Source organism: Aotus nancymaae, unplaced genomic scaffold, assembly GCF_030222135.1.
Source record: "Aotus nancymaae isolate 86718 unplaced genomic scaffold, 86718_ANA_hifiasm-v0.15.2.pri h1tg000006l, whole genome shotgun sequence".
In the NCBI taxonomy this organism is placed as follows: domain Eukaryota; kingdom Metazoa; phylum Chordata; class Mammalia; order Primates; family Aotidae; genus Aotus; species Aotus nancymaae.
The window spans coordinates 46,579,726-46,600,218 of NW_026988417.1; the positions used below are offsets into that span (position 1 = coordinate 46,579,726).

Here is a 20,493-nt window from a genome sequence, read left to right on the forward strand (position 1 = left end):
ATATTTGTACTTACTTGTGTATGCATTAAATATCTTGGAAAGGACACAAAATAAACTAATAGTAGTTTTTCTGTGGGGAGGGAAATTGGGGGCTTGAAGACAACACAGAAGAAAACTCTCCAAAATCTTGATTTGGGACCACATGAACATACTATTGAAATATAAAATAAATACAAATTATAGGATATTGCTATGAATTGTTAATGGAACAAATTTGAAAATAAATTTAAAATAGGCAATTCTCTAGGTAAATATAAATTATCAAACATTTCAAAAAGAAAAGGAAATTCAATCAGTAGTCGCATATCTACCTTTTTGTAAAAGCAGCATATCTGGACTCTCTTACAAGACAGTTATGGTTCCTAACCAACCAATATCAACTATTCCACAGATTGGAAAGAAAGACAAAGCCCTATCCCTTAACTCATTTTATGATGTTAATGTAACCTTTATACTAAAACCACAGAGAACAGAAAATTATAAGCCAGCCTTCCTTTTGAACATAGCAGGATAAATGCTGAATAAAATATCAGGAAACCCAAACCAGAATATGTATTTTAAATGCTTCATGACAAATACGGTTTAATCCAGGTATATTTTTTAAATAAAAATTAGAAAATACATAAATTAGAAAAACATTTTTAAGATACATAGAAAAATATGTATATTTTAAATACCCCATGCTTTATACACATATACACACACATTTCCAATAAAGACCCAGATGTGAAAAGCAAATCGTTAATACATTTAAAAGAAAATAGAAAATCCATTTATGACTTCAATCAGAAGAAAAACCTCTTACACTAAGCAAAAAAAAAGCACAGATAATAAAGGAAATTTTGAGAACTGTGACCACATAAACCTTTTAAAATTCTATGCAAGAAAGGAAAACATGTAAAGTTTTCTTAAAAGCCAGACGCCAGAAGAGTATATTTATAATACATAACTGACAAAAGAGATTGGTATTCTGGATATACTTTTTATCATTCTTTTTAATTGATTTTTTTGAGACGGAGTCTCACTCTGTCACCCAGGCTGGAATGCAGTGGCATGATCTCAGCTCACTGCAATCTCCACTTCCCAGGTTCAAGCGATTCTCCAAGCCTCAACCTCCTGGGTAGCTGGGATTACAGGCATGCACCACCACACCCGGCTAATTTTTATATTTTCAGTAGAGATGGGGTTTCACCATGTTAGCCAGGCTGGTCTCAACCTCCTGATCTCAAATGATCCACCTGCTTCGGCCTCCCAAAGTGCTGGGATTACGGGCTTAAGCCACCACACCCAGCTATATTTTTTAAATATAGACTTATAAGTTAAAAAGGCAAGTACTATAGGAAAAATGAACAAAAAATATTAACAGGCATGTCACAGAAGTGTAAGCTCAACCAGCCTATAGACACTTCAAAAGTAACTCAACTGCACTGGTAATCAAGAAAATGTTTGAAAAGGTATAAAATTTCTCACCCAATGATTTGAAAAAAAAAGTGTCAAACTACTTGCCACCTGCTGGCAAGAATGTTGGGAACCAGTTTATCTCATTCACCACAAGAGCCTAAATTAGTATAACCATTTTGAATCATGTTTTGAAAATATCTAATAATGTTAAATCTGCACATACCCTGTGACCACATAATTCCATTTCACCCTTGTGTACAACTTGACATTTATAAGAAAATTCATTGCAGAACTGTTTGTAACAGTAACAAATTAGGAACATTTTGAATGTTTATCCATATCAAATACAATTTTATATAGTCATATCATGAAATACACTAATATACAGTTAAAGGAATGTGTTTGATCTATAGTATATGTACCCATATCGATAAACTTTGAAAACATAATGTTTAACTAAAAAATCAACATACATATGATCTCCTTCTGTCATATGGTAAAATACATAAAATAATGTTATAGGTTGTTTACGTGCATGCATACATGCTCAAAATATAAAATATAAACACATGGACAAAATGGGAACATACCTTGCTGTTGTGACTGCCTCTGGGGAATGAGAGAGGACCAAAAAGATGAAGGGGTGGGCTTCCTGTAGCTGTAATTTTTTTTTTAATGTCATGGCCAAATTGTAATATTTGGCATATCTGGATTGTGGGCCTGTGCATATAATTCACTCTTCAAGTCTCTGTAGAGATCCTGGCCTTGTCTGGCTTCTTTTCGGATGCAGAAGCTCTTATCCTGAATCTGCACAGCCCAGTGATTTCAGCCATATTACCTGTGCCCAGTGTGTTGACTGCAGACCTCCTCTGGGACCTTCCTTCTCTGGTTCTGTCCGCCTGTCATAACAGTTTATTTCTCCATGTTGGACCTATCATTAGCACCTCACAAAAGGCCATTTGCCGTGACCATACCAGGAAGATAGAATATTTGCTGCCCCACTCAATTTCCTCCAAGCAAGTGAGGCCTGCTCAGTCTCCATCCGCGAGGTCACCTGAGGATGGGCCTGTGTCCCTCATTCTCGGCCTAGCCCCTGCTATGAAGTGGGTCTTCGTTGTGTCCTGCGCCATTACTGGCATTGAGTTTTGAGTTACAGAACTGATTCTTTCTCATTCGCATTTCTAGATTTCCTCAACATCCCACAGCAGAGCATAATGACACACATACCTCTTACCTAGTTTCTAGTTCTGACTCTAGGTTTACCCACAGTTAATGTTTATTGACAGCTGGAAATTTAACTATGAGCAGTTCTGATCTGAGTTTGGTATTTTGGCTATTCAACTCTTTCCTTTGCTTCCAAAGAACAAAGAAACTGGGGCAGCATGTATTTTTCTTTGTGTTTTTAATGAGTGTAACCTAAGTTCCTGAGGATCGAGTTTATACTTGGTGCAAAGGTTATAATGAGCAACACAAATACAGACTCCAGGCTGGGCATGGTGGCTCACACCTGTAATCTCAGCACTTTGGGAGGCAGAGCCAGGTTGATCACTTAAGCTCAGCAGTTCAAGACCAGTTGGGCAACATGGTAAAACCCCATCTCTATAAAAAATACAAAGAAACTACCCAGGTATGGTGGCATGCCTGTAGTCCCAGCTACTCAGGAGGCTGAAGTGGGAAGATAGCTTTGAGCCCAGGAGGTCAAGACTTCAGTCAGCTGTGATCAAGCCACTGCACTCCAGCCTGGGTGACAGAGCGAGACCATGTCTCAAAAAAAAATTATAGGCCGGGCGCGGTGGCTCACGCCTATAATCCCAGCACTTTGGGAGGCCGAGGCGGGTGGATCATGATGTCAAGAGATCGAGGCCATCCTGGTCAACATGGTGAAACCCCATCTCTACTGAAAATACAAAAATTAGCTGGGCATGGTGGCTCACGCCTGTAGACTCAGCTACTTGGGAGGCTGAGACAGGAGAATTGCTTGAACCCAGGAGGCGGAGGTTGCAGTGAGCTGAGATTGCACCATTGCACTCCAGCCTGGGTAACAAGAGCGAAATTCCATCTCAAAAAAAAAAAAGAAAAAAAAATTTTACACACACACACACACGTATTTGTAGAGACAGAGAGAGAGAGAGAGATTCCATACATATATATATATACACACACACACACAATAGAGAGAGAGAGAGAGAGATTCCATATATATATATATATACATACACACACACACAATAGAGAGAGAGAGAGAGAGAGAGACTCCATTGGCAGAATGCACCTTGGAGTCTCCCTATGTTGGAGTTGAAATCCTTTCAGGAGAAACATATTTCTGAAATTATAATGAAAGTTGATGGAAATGATCTGATACAAATATATCTGATTTGCAACTTCACATAAAATATATAGTTGGGATGTAATAATATTTTAGAACAATATTTTTTTTAGCTGGTTAAAGTCTTTATAAGTACTTCTCAGAAATTTTGAAAACGTCCACAAACACACTGAATTACCTCTTGTCTCAATAGACGTTCTGCCTGATTTCTGGTAATGTTTCTATGGTACCACCTGTAAAAACAATAAAAATGATTTTTAAATTTTATATTCAATTTTTTTAGAAAAAAATGCTTTATTTTCTTCATTTTTAAGAACTTACTTCAGAACTGATCTTAGAAAGTTGATTTATTTCAAAAAAATTCAGATAAACAATGATATACTATTATGAGTTAAGTTTAATATAATTTTATTTTCAAGCCAATATCTAGTTCATTCTATCATATCTTAATTCAACTTCCTGACATACACTTAGTATATCATTATGAATGATTTAACTTCTTATAAATTTCCATGAAAGGTATGTGGTAAAGACCTCGTCATCTTGAACAAACACTACTTGAGCTTTGGCAGACAATCTAAAAAATACTTATTTCTGTCTTTCCTCTCAGAAACTTCCTATTTACATAAGTGATTTGTTACCCCTTCCAAAAATTAAAGCCCATTCTTACTTTTCTGACACTCCTAAGTACATGATGTCATAGTACAGTCAGTGGTTAGCAGATGTTCTCACTTGTAAGTGGGAGCTAAACAGGGGGAACACATAGCCACAGAGACGGAAAGTGGACGCTGGAGGCTCACAAAGCAGGGAGGATGGAAGGGGGAGTGAGAGTTGAAAAATGACTTATTGGATAAAATGTTCACTATTTAGGCAATGGGTACACTAGAAACCCAATATCCACCGTTACACAATATACTGTTGTAAAAAAAACATGCACATGTACCCCCTGGATCTAAAATAAAATTTCTTTAAAATCAAAAAATAGGATCCATGGAACAACCAATACACAACTTGCTCTAACACTCTCTCCTGCCCCATCTCTCTCCTGAGTCTCCCCTCACTCACTAAGCTTCAGTCTCATTGGAATTCTTTCCTTCCTCAGATTCACCAACCCCCTTTCTGCCCTCAATCATGCTGTTTTCTCTGCATGAAACATATCATTAAATGACTTTAGAATATCAGAAGTACATGCAGTAAATATAGTTAACTAATATTAACTAATAAGCTAAACGTACAGTTTGATATGATACCTAGTGGGTAAGCAGATGTTGTACAGGAAGGAGAAAGAATAATGGTAGAACAAAAGAGAGAGAAAGGAAACCTAAAAGATTTTCCTTTCAAAACAAGACTTAAAAAAAATTTAACACTTCACGAATTTGCATATCATCCTTGAGCAGGGAACATGCTAATCTTCTCTGTATTGTTCTAATTTTTAGTATATGTGCTGCTAAAGCAAACACTCAAAACAAGATTTTTAAAAAGATGTTAAACTTAATCTAATATTGCCAGATAGACGTATGTGACAAATTCAAGATCCTTTAAAATGATTCAGAATTCTATCAGGCAGGAAAGAGATTGAACAAATAGAACTTAGAGAAGGCAAGAGCACAGTATTTCAGAATTTCATCTATTTAAATCAGATGATAAAAGTTAGAAGGCATTTTAAAAATATATGTATGAGTAAAACTGTAACTCTTACACCTAGACAACACTAATTATAACTAAGACCAAATGATGTGCACGAAGGAGTTAGGGACAGGTATCCTATTAATATTTTTTTTTCTAAATCCAGCATGTCCAGCTATGGGTGAGTAGAAACATCCTGTATGTTGTACGAACACCTCCAGTCCCATGTCCCAATCTCAGATTTCTGATCAATAAGTAAACAGTATTGTGTTCTTGAATTTTTGATCTAGAAACTTCATTAGATCTGCTTCCCTTAGTAAGCGACTTTCTAATTGTGGGTGGATTAAGGATTCTGTGTAGAGATACTGAGATAAATGAAACTCATACTTCTGTACAGTTCAGGAACAATCAATATGTTTGGTATTTAAAATATCTATTATTTTAAGATAATCTGGTATATTAGATTTTTGTCTCTGATTTTAAAGGGCATAATTAATTTTAAACTTGTTATTTGAAGTTGAAGAGAATTTGACTTGTTTTTAAAATGGTATTTGTACGGTTACAAAAACTTGATTTCCACATTTATAAGGTTAGCTTATTAGATTTCCAGGATCATTTAAAGACTTATATAGGGCTTATTATAATTGCAAATTTGCCCTGTCAGGCATGTGTTGAAAGAAAACTGAACTTATTCCGTTATTAATGCAAATTAAGTTTTCAAAAATTTAATTAACTGAGCTTATAAATAGGACTGATTGTTCAATGATATTTAGTATCTTGAGTTTGAATTAAGGTGATTGTTCTTATTTCTTTAGATTTATATATGGTATATCAAATTTTGTAAGTTGAATTTGAGGGCTTTCTGAAAACTAGGTTTCTACATTGTAACGTTGATCATTTGGGTATTCATTTAAAGCCAAAGTAGCCATAAATCTTTCTATGCCCAAAGGTTCCCCTGAAATACCAGAACTCCACATTGACACAGCATTCCTTCCACTATACCCCACCCTCCTCCCAACACACACTCCCTCTACCACCTTTAGACCTCAAGTCACTTCCTCAGAAAGCTCTTCCCCAACATCCCTCATCTAAATTATATCCCCTGCCCTGTTTTCTCCCACAGTGTCCAATACTGTTCCTTCAAAATACTACAATTTATTTTTTTTCTCAACTTTTATTTTAAGTTCCAGGGTACATGTGCAGGACGTGCAGGTTTGTTACGTAGGTAGATATGTGCCATAGTGGTTTCCTGCACAGACTGTCCCATTGCCTAGGTATTAAGCCCAGCGTCCATTAGCTATTCTTCCTGATGCTCTCCCTCCCTTGCCACCCCTGCCTCACCCCCCGCTCCAGGCTCCAGTGTGTCATAACACTACAATTTAAAATTGTACATTTATTTGTGGACTTAGGGTTGTTTAATGGCGGTTTTTCCCCAAGAAACTATAAGTTCCATAACTTTGTATATTTCATGTTGTAATATCTGGAACATCAGAAGTGTAAAATAAATACAGATGGAACAAATAAGGTGATTTGAGGACTGAAGTAACAAAGGAATGTTGAACACCTGTAATACTAGGCAAGGTGGACCAAACTAAATGTTTTTCCAGGTAGTTTTATGGTTCGTGAAATAATAATAATCACTGGATGTATTAACGGTTTCTTCTTAGTAGATACTATAGGTATCATCTCTGTTTTTCGGATCACTCAGAGGTTTAGAGACATTAGGTAACTCCGCCCAGAACCAAAGCACTAGTCAGTCCTGATGCCAGGATTTGGACCCAGGTTGCTCCCATTTCTGTACCCATGCTCTAATACTTCAACCTAGGGCAGTAACTTTTGTACAATCATTAGAACAGCGCTTGGCACATAGTAAGTGATCAATACATTTCAGTGGTCAATAATGATAACTATTTTATCTATATTTTGATAAACCTGTTTTTAGAAACAGCAATAAAATGAAAAATGAGTTTTCTCATAATTGGAGTCATTTTAAAAAGGATGATTTTTTTAAAAACACATAGGTAAATCAAGGCCCAAGAAAATGAGGTAGCAGTTGTAACCTCAGAGTACCTTAATTGAGATGATCCAACATCCACAGTATAAACAGGTTGTTATAGCCAGAGTCTAGGCCTTGTCTAAACAGGGGAATCAATGAGTAAATGAATAATGAAAGGGTGGAAAGTAACATTCCTGGGCAGTGAGTGCCCATTCGCTAACCACCCAGCACTGTGTTAACCTTCACAAATGTCTCCTTTAATTGCCTGGAAAATTCAAATGATATGAAAAAAAGTTTTATTTTTCTAAGCAAGAGATCTTCATATAATATCTGTAAATACATACGAAATCTCCTCTGACCTGGCCTTGCAAGAGGGCTGTTTTTGTTGGTCAGCTTCAGCTCGGGGTAGCGGTGAGACCCCATGAGGACATGCTCTTGAGTAGATAGCTGCGGAACTTTTTTTTTTTCTTTTTTTAAAATAGAGATAGGGTCTCACTATGTTGCCCAGGATAGTCTTGAACTCCTGAGCTCAAGCAATTCTCCCACCTCAGCCTTCCAAAGTGCTAGGATTACAGGTGTAAGCCACCATGTCTGGCCTCTTTTTTTTAATTTTTAAAAATTTTCATGCTACAAAACCATTCAGGACATAGGCATGGGCAAAGACTTCATGACTAAAATGCCAAAAGCAATGGCAACAAAAGCCAAAATTGACAAATGGGATCGAATTAAACTAAAGAGCTTCTGCACAGCAAAATAAACTATCATTAGAGTGAACAGGCAAACTACAGAATGGGAGAAAATTTTTGCAATCTATCTATCTGACAAAGGGCTAATATCCAGAATGTACAAAGAACTTAAACAAATCTACAAGAAAAAACCCCATCAAAAAGTGGGCGAAGGATATCAATAGACACTTCTCAAGAGAAGACATTTATGCAGCCAACAAACATGAAAAAGTGCTCATCATCACTGGTCACTAGAGAAATGCAAATCAAAACCACAATGAGACACCATCTTTTCCAGTTAGAATGGCGATCACTAAAAAGTCAGGAAACAACAGATGCTGGAGAGGATGTGGAGAAATAGGAACACTTTTACACTGTTGGTGGGAGTGTAAATTAATTCAATTATTGTGGAAGACAGTGTGAAGACTCCGCAAGGATCTAGAACTAGAAATACCATTTGACTCATCAATGCCATTACTGGGTATATACCCAAAGGATTATAAATCATTCTACTCTAAAGATACGTGCACATGAATGTTTATTATGGCACTGTTCACAATAGCAAAGACTTGGAATCAACCCAAATGCCCATCAATGATAGACAGGATAAAGAAAATGTGGCACGTATACACCATGGAATACTATGCAGCCATAAAAAAGGATGCATTCATGTCCTTTTCAGGGACATGGATGAAGCTGGAAACTGTCATTCTCAGCAAACTAACACAAGAACAGAAAACCAAACACTGCATATTCTCACTCATAAGTGGGAGTTGAATAATGAGAACACATGGACACAGGGAGGGGAACATCACATACCACAGCCTGTCGGGGTTGGGGGGGCTATGGGAAGGATAGCATCAGGAGAAATACCTAATGTAGATGATGGGTTGATGGATGCAGCAAACCACCATGGCACGTGTATACCTATGTAACAAACCTGCACTTCTGCATATGTACCCCCAGAACTTAAAATATTTTTTAAATTTCAAAAAAAATTAAAATTTAAATTTAAAAATTGCCATACTAATCTTCTCTGTATCATTCCAATTTTAGTATATGTTCCACCGAAGTGAGCACTTTGGAACTGTTTTATAAGGAAGGTGGGTTCAGTCACCTGAGGACTTTGTTTTACTGGAGATTAGAAACTTGGGAAGAGCTAAATGGCTCCAATAGAGACATGAGGCTGAGTGAAGGTGGGAAAAGAGAGAAGAGCTCCTGTGATGGAGATGAGGAGAGTGACGAGAGAGAACAGAAATAGCTAATGGAGAAATCTAATAGAGTGATGTAGATGTGTCATGTGTCCTGAAGTCACCTCCTTCTCTCCTCCAATAAAGTCTACATTATTCACCAAAGCTTTTGAAATTGAATTTGTTTTAGGAGAGATGTACTGAGTTAGATCTCCAGGTGGGCTTTATTAGTAGCAAGACCAACCAAGGAGTTTCTCTCATTCAGTTGTATTTACTGCCTGGTTCTCAGAAAAGCACTTGTCTTAATTCTCAATGCATATTACCTACTGCCACCTGGTGGAAGCATATGCTAATTGCAAGATAAGTGCCCAAGCTGGATGGAGGTGGGGGGAGATCCTCAAACTAAAAATCTAAATTTATTTTTAAAAATGACTAGTCTCAGTTCTGCTGCTCTCTACCTGTAAAGTCTTCTGTTGGTCTTCTCATCTGCAAAATGAGGGGCTAAAAAAGTGATTGCTAAGATTTCCTCCATCTTCCAAATCTATAACTGTAACAAAAATAGATTTCAAGCAGAACTCTAGTGAATATGCCAAACGGTTCTTCCAAACTACAGCATTAGCCTAGTTCACATCTTCAGCTATTTCTAAAACATATGAAAACATGAGCCAAAATGTAGTAATTCATCTATATAGTTAAGTCCAATTTACCACTCACTGCAAGTTTAATGTCATTTTTTTAAGTAAACTTTACAGTAGAATATATAGTAAAATAAGTGCCAGATGAGTGTTTGGTTTCAGTCTGTCACTGCTAAAACAGAAAAAGGGGCTATACAAAACAGAACAAAAATAAGTTTAAGAAAAAGAAGTTTCTGAATCAACCATGATAAGGATCAAATGTCTCTTTATTATTAATGCTGTCAAATGTGTTACTTTCCTTTCCTTTTACAGACCAAAAACAGAATCTATACTTACAAGCTGCCAAAATGTCCCTGATACTCATAGGTTAACCATAGGCCATATTTTGGGGAAGACTTACTCATATATTTCTAAATTAGTTATTTTGTTTTCAGTCACATAGTTGCTTGGGATTAAGCCTTCATTCCTGTAACAAAAGAAAAAGCAAAAATCAAAATGCTTGGAATGTTTGTGGCATTATCACGGCCACAATCCTTTTAAAACTGTAAGGATCTAAGGGGAATCAAATTCATTTTACTGATTAAATTGCTAAAAAGAGAAAAAAAGTTTTTTTCATTTCTAACTCAACAAAAATCTCTGTACAAGAAATGTATTAAGATCCCAACTTGCAGCGTGAATACTTTAAGAGTTTTTATGACCCCACAATCTTTTTAGAGAGAAAAGAGGGCACTTAAATGATCATCTGATGTCATAGTGACTAGGTTAAAAACACAGCAATTACAAAGATACTGGCTTCATTCTTTTCAATTGCTGAAGAGCATTACATAGTATAGGTATTCTAGTTTAACCACTTCCCTAGTAGGATCAATGCCATAAAGAAATCCTTGAACATGCCTTCTTGTACAAAAGTAAGAATATTTCTCAAAGATAGATAGCAAGGAAGGGAATTGTTAAGTCATGGGATATGTGCATCTTTCAGGATATGCAATAAATTTCCATCAAAGTAGGATACACCAACTTACACACCTATCAGCAAGGTAGAGGTTTCACTTTCCCTATACCTTAACCAACATTTGAAATTACAAAAAGGTCTCCAAGACATATTATTGAGAATTAAAAGTAAGTTGCAGAATCATGCATAAAGTATGATAAGATTTAGGTAAATTAATTCTACAAACAATACCATATATTTTGATATGTGAATGCAAGCACACTGAAAATAATCTGAAAATATACTAAATGCATAATAATATTTACTTTTGGGGAAACACTTGGGTTTGAAGGTAGTGGCAAAGCAGAATTTTGACATTAATGTTGCATATTATATTTTTTTAAAGAATCTATTCACTTACTAACTGTGAAATCAAAAATTCAACTTTTAAGTCTGAGGCATGCCAATAGTCCATCTGCAGGTGTGGCTAATTACACAGTCCTGAACCTACTAATGCCTCTTTTTCCATTGAAAAGTCTCCATCACATGTTAAGAACTGTTAAGAGGGCCACATCATTGAGAAAATGTAGTTAAAGAAAGAGGTATGTAATTTACATGCTTATAATACTTGGATACTTATAATCTCTAAATCTTGGCAAATATCAGAAATCAATGCCAGCCTTCTCTCTCAGGAAGTCCAGATATTCCTTGGAATTCCTCTCAACTCAGGACTCTAGTCAGGCATTAACCATCTGTTGCACCTGACACAATGAAACCTATCTGCATCCCCAGGGTCTTTTTTCCTTCTAATCTCATTCAGCAGCGACTTGCTTCCAAAACTAGTTATTGTAAAAACATAAAAGTGAATAAGATGCTATTTCTGTTCTTACCTTAGAGCTTAACAGGAAAAAAAAAAAACCAACAAATTCCCAAATAAAAGTACAAATCAGAATAAGAAACTACATTGTCAGAATTATTATTTCCATTGTACAAATAAAAAAACAAAAACTCAGAGAGGGTAAGTGACTTGCCCAGGGACACACAATAGTAAGTGACAGCATTGGGATGTGAAGCCAGGTGTATCTGGTTCTGAGACTCTGCCTGAAATCACTGTTCTCTCATTCTCTCACATACCTTGCGAGAGAGGGGACAGTTTCCATTTCATGCAGAGGGAAGAGTTATAAGCCTGAGTCACTATATAGTCTTCTTTGTGTTGGAGGAACTGGATACGGACTAAGTCATATAAATGTCTTACCCCAAACGGTCTCTTGCCTTCCACCAGTGAGGATTATATTTCTCCAGTATCAGGTATTCTTCTGATCTCCTTAAGGCTAAATTACAGGGTTCTCTGGGCAGAAAATCATAAAGCGCCTTGACTTGGATCTTCTCTTCAGCAACCTCAGAGGGTGGGAGAGGAGGCAGTGGCTTTCGTTTTGACGGTTGCACACGGCCCCTGTTGGACTGTGAAAACCAAGAAGTGAGTTGTTTTACTATCATTTTAATAATCTGTACTAAATAAAATAGGGATAAAGCATCTTGCCTTCTGCCTCACTTTTCTTATCCAGCTATACCAAGGCAGAAGCCATGATGGGATAAATGTAGGAAAGGACTAACTATAAAATTCCTTTTGGATCCAGCAACACACTCATCATTTTTACTTTTTTGAGATCACAAGTTCTCTTGCCAGCATTGTACTGGATTTTTTTCATATCAAAATTCTCAAAAGATGATGTACTCTTCTTCAATAGTCTCACCTTGTTTTAAGAAATTTTTCTCTCTTGGAAGAAGAAAAATGGCCTTTTTCTTTTCATGTGGTGGCAGCTTGTGCTTGGGTTTACCATACTTCCTAAGAATGCTGTTTTCACTGAAGTGAAAATTAATCTCAGCCTCAAAATGACAGGAGCCAAAATATGTTTTTCCCCCACTCATTTCCCATTAGCAAGTTCTGTCTTTAAATATAAGTAGCCGATTTTAACTGGTCTTTTTTTCCCTTTGACTTTCTTCTAGAACATGCCTTCACAAATTATTGAGCACTTATTTGGGGCCAAGCCTGATCCTAGATTCTGGGCAACAAACAGCACCTCATGAATGAAGATTCTAAAAAGATAACCTTCTCCATTCCCCTCTTGCCTGCCAAAATGATACTCACTCGCTTCTCATTTGACAGTTGGCTGAGCCACGGCCTGCGATGCTGGGTGTATTTTTCTGGAAGCTCTTCATCTGTGCTCAAGCTTATCTGTGTTCTCACTTGTCTGTCATTGAAAAGCAATCATGTTACAAATAATTATTTGTACAAAAGGTATCTATAGATCCACTAGATTTTCACAGAAAGAGTAGAAAAATCCAGGTCTCTTTCCAACTGCTTTTTCATTTAGAAGGCTTCCTAATTCCATCTCCCTGGGCAAATTACTAGTTTTAAGAACTTAAGTTTTCTTACGCAGGAACTAGAGATGCTAAGAGTGTTGAGTTGTTATAAAATAAAATTGTGAAAACTTGTCACATTCCCAGTAGAGTCTGGTGCATCTTTGGGGCATAAATTATAATCATAGTAATGAAAACTTACTCTGTATCTGGCTCGGTGCTTGTCCTTTTATATTCATTACCTCATTTGATGGTGTCTTTTTGTTATAAATAGACATGGTATAGTGATTAGGAACATGAGTTTGAATCCCAGCTCCACCATTTCATAGAGTGGCCTTGGGTAAGAAATGTAACCTCTCTAAGCCTCAATTTCCTCATCTGTAAAATGGGGATGGTAAAAAAAAAAAAAAAAAAAGTAGGTGTTTTGAGAACTACATGAGTTAATAAAAATAAATCTTTTAGCATAGTATCTGATACACAGTACACTCCTGTTAAATGTTAGCTTTTTCTGTTAACATGCTGCCTTGCATTTAATTCTTACAGAGTCATTTATTGTGATCAAAGTATAAGATACACTGATAGTTTTGGGGAGACAGATAACTAAGATAGGATTCTTGCCCTTAAAGGGCAAAAGTTACCTATTGGAGCACAGACCAATAAACAACATACACGAAATAAAAATTAAGTGGAGAACCATGCCGCACACTGTGGGAACACAATGGAATGAACCACTAAGTCTAAAGGATCAGGAAAGGATCCCAGATGACCTGACATTTGACCTAGACCTTTAAACAAATAGGCATTCAACAGGGAGAAAATGGGAGAAGCGTTCCTAGGTAGAGAGAACAGCAGGTGCAAAGAGACGTGGTGACTCCATAGGTAATAAAGAAACTGAATCAAATAATTCTCAAAAAATTGCCCTTGGAGGTAGACTTACCGCTTCTGCACTGAACAGCAACAGCAGCAACAGAAAACCGACTGGATGGTGTTATCTGAAAAGCAGATCATTCTCAGCTGTTAGAAAGCCATGAGTACGTGATATTGAGGGTGTCTCTAAGAGGAGGGAGATATGAATTGTTATAAAGCGTATGAAAGTCTCTATCATGCCTTCCTTCACTAGTGGAAGACAAGTAACTGTCACTAAAGCAAAAAATAAGTTCCTGGCACGGTGGCCAGTGCGGTTTCCCTTCTCAGGCTCTTCTCCTCTGGTCTGGTTTTTGCATTTCCTCAGTCTGTGAGTGATAAATGACCAGCGTATTCTCTTCTACCTTTGTCAGGACTAATGTTGGCTAATAAATGTACAAGAGAATAGGATTCCAAAAGCAACGCTCCCCTCGGAAATCTGTTAGCAGGGATTTTGAATTAGGTCTGTCAATTTTTTAAATGAAATTGTTTAACGCATAGGCTTTTTTTTAAATTCCATCAACATTTCAGTGGAATTTTATTTATTCTTTTTTTATTTATTGTAATTTTAAAATAGTTCTAAACCTTAGCTGCATGTTAGAATTATCTGAGGAGCTTTAAAAATATTCTGGAGCACAGGTCATACCCTGCATCCCTCAGACCAATAAAATTAGACTATCTGGGGAGGAATCTAGGTATTGTTTTTTGGGTTTTTTTCCTTAACTTTAAGTTGTGGGATACCTGTGCAGAATGTGCAGGTTTGTTACATAGATATATATGTGCCATGGTGGTTTACTGCACCCATCAACCCGTCCATCTAGGTTTTAAGCCCCACGTGCATTAGGTATTTGTCCTAATGCTCTCCCTTCTCTTTCCCCCAATCCCCTGACAGGCCCCGGTGTGTGATGTTCCCCTCCCTGTGTCCATGTGTTCTCATTGTTCAACTCCCACTTATGAGTGAGAACATGTGGTGTTTGGTTTTCTGTTCCTCTGTTAGTTTGCTGAGAATGATGGTTTCCAGCTTCATCCATGTCCCAGCAAAGGACATGAACTCATTTGTTTTTATGGCTGCATAGTATTCCATAAAACATAGGCTTTTAATATGAATTAAGTTTAAAGATAACAATATTTGAAGAAAGAACTAACTAGTAAGTCTGGGTTATGCCTACACTTTCATTGTCAAGCTTCATCTTTATTTAAGTGAGATGATTTTCCTTTTTAAAGTCCATAAATAGGCCGAGGGTGGTGGCTCATGCCTCTAATCCCAGTACCTTGGGATGCTGAGGCAGGCAGATCACTTGAGCTCAGAAGTTCGAGATCAGCCTGGGCAACATGGCAGAACCCCAACTCTACCCCAAAAAATTAAAAAAAAAAAAATTAGCCAGGCATGGTGGTGCATTCCTGTAGTCTCCAATACTCAGGAGGCTGAGGTGGGAGGATCCCTTGAACCTGGGAGATGGAAGCTGCAGTGAGTCGAGACTCTGTCTTCAAAAAAATAGAGTGAATTAAATTTAAAATAAAATAAAGACCAGAAATAAATTTTGAATTTCAAAAGGCTATTTTATTTTCATAGAACCTGCACTTCCGTATCAGTTCATACTCATATTGACATCTGAAACTAAAGTACTCAGGAGGCAGCAGAGTACCTTAGAGGTGAGCATTCACTTTGAAGGGAGACAGACCCTGGGGTTAGCCCTAGCCGCCCGGCTGACTACATCTTGGTAAGTCCCTTTACTTCACTAAACCTTAGTTTTCCCAACTGTAAAAATGAGGTAAATAGTATGTACTCCCTTTGAGAAGCCCTATAAGGCAGAGATTAATGTCTAACTTTATGACTTTGAGAATACTGTTAAATGTTCTGTGCTTCAGTTTCCTCATCTGTAAAATGGGTATAATAGGATGCCTAAGTAAGGCAATGGTGAGGACTAACTGACTGATTCATGTAAAACACCTAGGACAACACCAGGTATACATTAAGAGGGTAATCAAGAAGACTGGCTGCCATAGGATCGTGGTGAAGAATCAATTAGATAACATCTTTTAAAGTCCCTGGAACACAGAGGGATCAGCCAGGATCCCATCAAGAATCAGAAGGCACGCTCAAATGGGAATATGTTGAGAAGGATTTATTTATAAAAGGAAGTAATTATAGAGATGTAGGCAGAGTGTAGTAAAACTACAAGGATAGGGCAGGAATCCAGAGCTGAGCTGTCACCACACCTAACAAAATGAGGAGGGAAGGGAAGCTTATCAGAACCCAGGAAGAGAGGGTATCTGTGGCACAGGTCACCTGGAAAAGAGCACTTATCACCCGTCCAAGGGCACAGATGGCCCAAGGAGACTTCATAGCCAGAAAATCAGGAGGATAAATATCCTTACTCCACTCTCCTTCCCCGCTCCTTGCTGGGCTCTCCATTAGCCTAACCCAGCAAGAAGCCAGATAGTTGTATGTAAACCACACAGGAGCCAAGAGCAGACTGGTGAAATGCAGAGAGTGGACAAGTAGGGAGAGGAGCAGACACGACACATCCAGCCCAGTCCACCCCTCGGCATCCATTTATTCTTTCTTTTTTTCTTTTAGACATAGTCTCACTGCATTGGCCAGGCTGGAGTGCAGTGGTGCTATCTTGGCTCACTGCAACCTCCTCCGCCTCCCAGGTTCAAGTGATTCTCCTGCCTCAGGTCTCCTGAGTAGCTGGGATTACAGGCACATGCCACCTTCCCAGCTAATTTTTTGTAGTTTTTAGTAGAGAAGGCATTTCTCCATGTTGCCCAGGCTGGTCTCCAACTCCTGACCTCAAGTGATCCGCCCACCTTGGCCTCCCAAAGTGCTGGGATTACAGGCATGAATCACCACACCTGACCCATCTTAATGTGGAAATCATATATGCCCTCTTCCATCATCCATTCCATGTTCCCCTTTGCCACCGCCCACACCTTGGCTGAAGATGGTGCCCAAATATTCATTCCTGTAGGATTTGGGTCTTTGTTTAGTCTTGTCTTTGTGGGGTTGCTACAGTTTTCCATTGACCAGGACTATTAAGAATATTAAGAAATGAAGCTAATGCATTCCCTAATTTTTAAACAAAGTCCTCTTTGTCTTAATTGTGATGCACCCACCCAATTATCCCCTGTTAATCAGGATAATCACCCCAGCTACACTGACCTCCCTCAGGGCCTATACATTCAGTAGTATAGGGAATCCCGCAGTGGCCGGAGGGCAGTTCAACTTTCAATATTTCCTAATACAAGGATTCTTCTCTTGGCAATGGGATCTCCAAAACAAAAACCAAGGTCATAGGGAAAGTAAACAACAATACCCAGTTGATTATTAGACAAAATGGTGAGAGAGGCTGCTCCAATCTCCACTGCTTCATTTCCAGATGCATGTGTCCTGGCTATGAAAAAACAAAAGCATATCTGCTGATGGTTTAAGACATTGATTGCCTCCTGCAGGACCCTACTTTGCAAGATGCTGTCTTCCAGATGTGATAGTAATTGAGCCTTTAAAAGGCCATTCTTCTGTTCTATCAAGTCAGCTGCTTTGGAGTTATGGGTCACATGGTAAGGTATTCAGGGGACCATTGAACAAGCACCAGTGAGACCAAGAAAAAGCTAACTCCCTCCACTACATGGGTCATCTTGTCAACCTCTGGTTACATCTTCCTATTCTGTCCCTGTTCTAAGAAATTCAACCACATTCCTTTCCCCAAGATCTTTTTGTCACCAATCTCCCAGTTTTGTTCCTTCCTAGTTCCCATTGGCAGGCCAATTTGTTTTTACCATTGCCCTTGAATCAAGGTAGATCAATGCCTCAAACTATCTTTTTCCCTAATGAAATGAATAAACGTATGCGTTTCCTGAAGTTCTGGGAGGACTTTATTTCAACACTGTCTATCAGGCTACCTGAATGAGGCTGTGGTACAATGGGTATTTCCTGTTGGTACATATTTATGATGTAGATCTTCCTGTAAATCAGGCCAGAGATTTTTCCCCCATTAGCTGTTGGAGAGCTACCCAGGAGGCCACTGGTGTGAGTTGAAGTAGAAGCAGAAAGAGCAGGTACAACGTGAGTAGATGTTGCTTTCTGGAAGCTTCTGGATCTGCTAGGGCCCACTTTCAAATATGACACTTCTAGATTAGTATAGAAAACTAGCACACATGCCCAATTTCATAGTTCATTGAATCAGATAACAGTCAGCTCATGATAGGCAGCTTGGATAACATAAATATTTGATGATCTGTGATTAAGCATTTAGTCTTTACCAGTAGCAAGTCAGGAGCTACTTTTGAAATGGAAAATAGTTATCAGCACAGAGTCAAGGCATTACTCCTTATTCCTAGGGGTTTGTGTTGCAATTTTCTTATTGGGACTTTCCTGAAACTCCATAAAGCCAGCATCTTGCCCTCTCTTTGCCCTTTATCCCAAGCACTACCAATGACAATTTGAGTAATTGATAACTGAGTTATTCCTCCCAGCAAAGGGTATCTCTGGACCTCTAAATATATGACCAAATAAATCCCAGACCCAACTCTGAATCTGCTTCCTAGAGTCACTTCTGATATCAATTACTGTATTAGTCGGGGTTACAAGAGGAAACATGACATACTTAGACTAACTTTGAAAGGGTTATTTTAAAGGGACTAATTACAAATGAGTGAATGGGGGTAAGGAAACCACAAAAGATACACAGGAACCCAGGTCCAGCAGTAGTGGAACTATCACCACCCCTAGGTTCAAAAGGACCAGGATAGGGAGAGAGAGTAGCGGTAGAGCAGAGATCACTTTGAGGGGATCAATTATCTGCTGTTTAGGAATACAACAACCTCACTGCAGCTTCACTCCAGGGTTCCCCATAGGTGTACTCCAACCAGAACCCAGAAGGCTTAGGGGAATGTTTAACTAACCCTTACAGATTTTGTTTCCAAGATAGAGTTTAGGATGGAGAGGAATGAATACTAAAATGTGGGGAACACTGAGCCATCTTAGAGGCTGGCTGCAAAATTTATTCCCTACACATCATCGGTACATATTATTAGTTCCTTTCCTATCAAAGAAGTTGATCTTCCAAACCTATATTCATGCACCAGTGACTTGCCTTTCTCTAATTTGGACATCACCATTACTCAGTTGTTGAGCCACAGAAACATGGATGGTCCAAAGGGAAACCTCTCTTCTCTATCCTGGACATACAGTTCAAGTCCAAGCCCAACCAAAGACTCATCTTTGCACCCACAGCTCTTTCATCACTCCCCCTTGATTTAACAACTTTCTCTCTTCCTTTTTCTGCACCCAGAAATTACTCATTTTCCATGGTCCACCCAAAGACTTACTTCTGGAGACAAAAATAAAATAAATTACTAATTCCCAACAATCTGCACTACATCATGTTCTTTGGTGTTTGGATTTCAGCTGCTTATGACTGTCCATTTTCATCTTCTGTGCCTGCTGGTGTCTGCATGAACAAACTGCCAAAATATCGCTCTTGGAAGAGAGGGTGCATTAGCACTTGGGAACTCTGTTGACATTAGCAGGAATGGGTCTCATTTACATTCTAACCAGTTTATTCCAGTGTTGTTTTAGAGCCCCAAATAGATCTGTATCTATCCAGGCCAGAGGATGCAAAACTAAATGTAGGTTACATAAGTGAATGAAGTAGGTCAGAATAGAGTGTAGACTGTGGCAAAATGTTGTGCCCAAGCCCACTCGGAGGTATTCAATTCAAAATTTTAAAAATACTCCCTCCTTCTCCTATATCACCATTTTTCCCTCTCTACTGGATCATCAGCAAATATATACATACATATATACATATATGCAGTTACTTCAGCCATTAAAAAAAAAAAAACTTCTCATGATCTTATTTCCTCCATTGCTCTGCTCCCTATTTATTGTGAAATCTAGAAATAAGTCTCTTTTTTGTTTGTTTGAGACTGACTGCTCTGTCACCAGACTGGAGTGCAGTGGCACCATCTTGGCTCACTGCAACCTCCGGCTCACAGGTTCAAGCAATTCTCCTGCCTCAGCCTCCTGAGTAGCTGGGACTACAGGCAAGTGCCACCATGCCTGGCTAATTTTTGTATTTTTAGTAGAGATGGGGTTTCACTATGTTAGCCAGCCTGGTCTTGAACTCCTGACCTCGTGATCCACCTGCCTTGGACTCCCAAAGTGCTGGGATTACAGGCATGAGCCACCAGCCTCCTTGTCAGTCTCTTTTGCTGCTTTGTTCTCTACCTCCCTGACCTCTTAATAATGCTAGATTTCCCCCAAAGCTTTTGATCTCTTCTATTCTTTGTCTTATTCACTCTTTTGATTATCCCATTGCCTTCTGAGGTACAAAAATCATCTATCAACTGATGATATCCAAATGTACACACCTAGCCCAGTTCTAATTAACT

At 38.3% G+C, this 20,493-nt stretch overlaps 1 protein-coding gene, 1 non-coding gene and 1 pseudogene across 3 annotated transcripts in view; all 3 read right to left on the reverse strand.

Moving 5' to 3' along the window:
• Positions 1-20,493, reverse strand: part of TXK (TXK tyrosine kinase) — a 68,227-nt gene that overhangs the window by 34,507 nt on the left and 13,227 nt on the right. Inside the window, exons 2-6 of one of the 2 annotated variants that reach the window (XM_012441143.3) lie at positions 14,129-14,183; positions 12,980-13,082; positions 12,086-12,291; positions 10,300-10,365; positions 3,906-3,960 (exon numbers count right to left, since the gene is read on the reverse strand). In XM_012441143.3, coding sequence (XP_012296566.1) covers positions 3,906-3,960; positions 10,300-10,365; positions 12,086-12,291; positions 12,980-13,082; positions 14,129-14,183 — 485 coding nt within the window. Of the gene's footprint in view, positions 1-3,905; positions 3,961-10,299; positions 10,366-12,085; positions 12,292-12,979; positions 13,083-14,128; positions 14,245-20,493 lie in introns of both variants that reach the window. The other variant, XM_012441145.3, reaches the window with a different exon arrangement.
• On the reverse strand, positions 5,080-5,187 carry LOC135271971 (U6 spliceosomal RNA). Its single transcript, XR_010340098.1, has one exon. It is a non-coding gene; the product is annotated as a U6 spliceosomal RNA (small nuclear RNA).
• On the reverse strand, positions 9,065-9,152 carry LOC135272082 (U6 spliceosomal RNA; annotated as a pseudogene).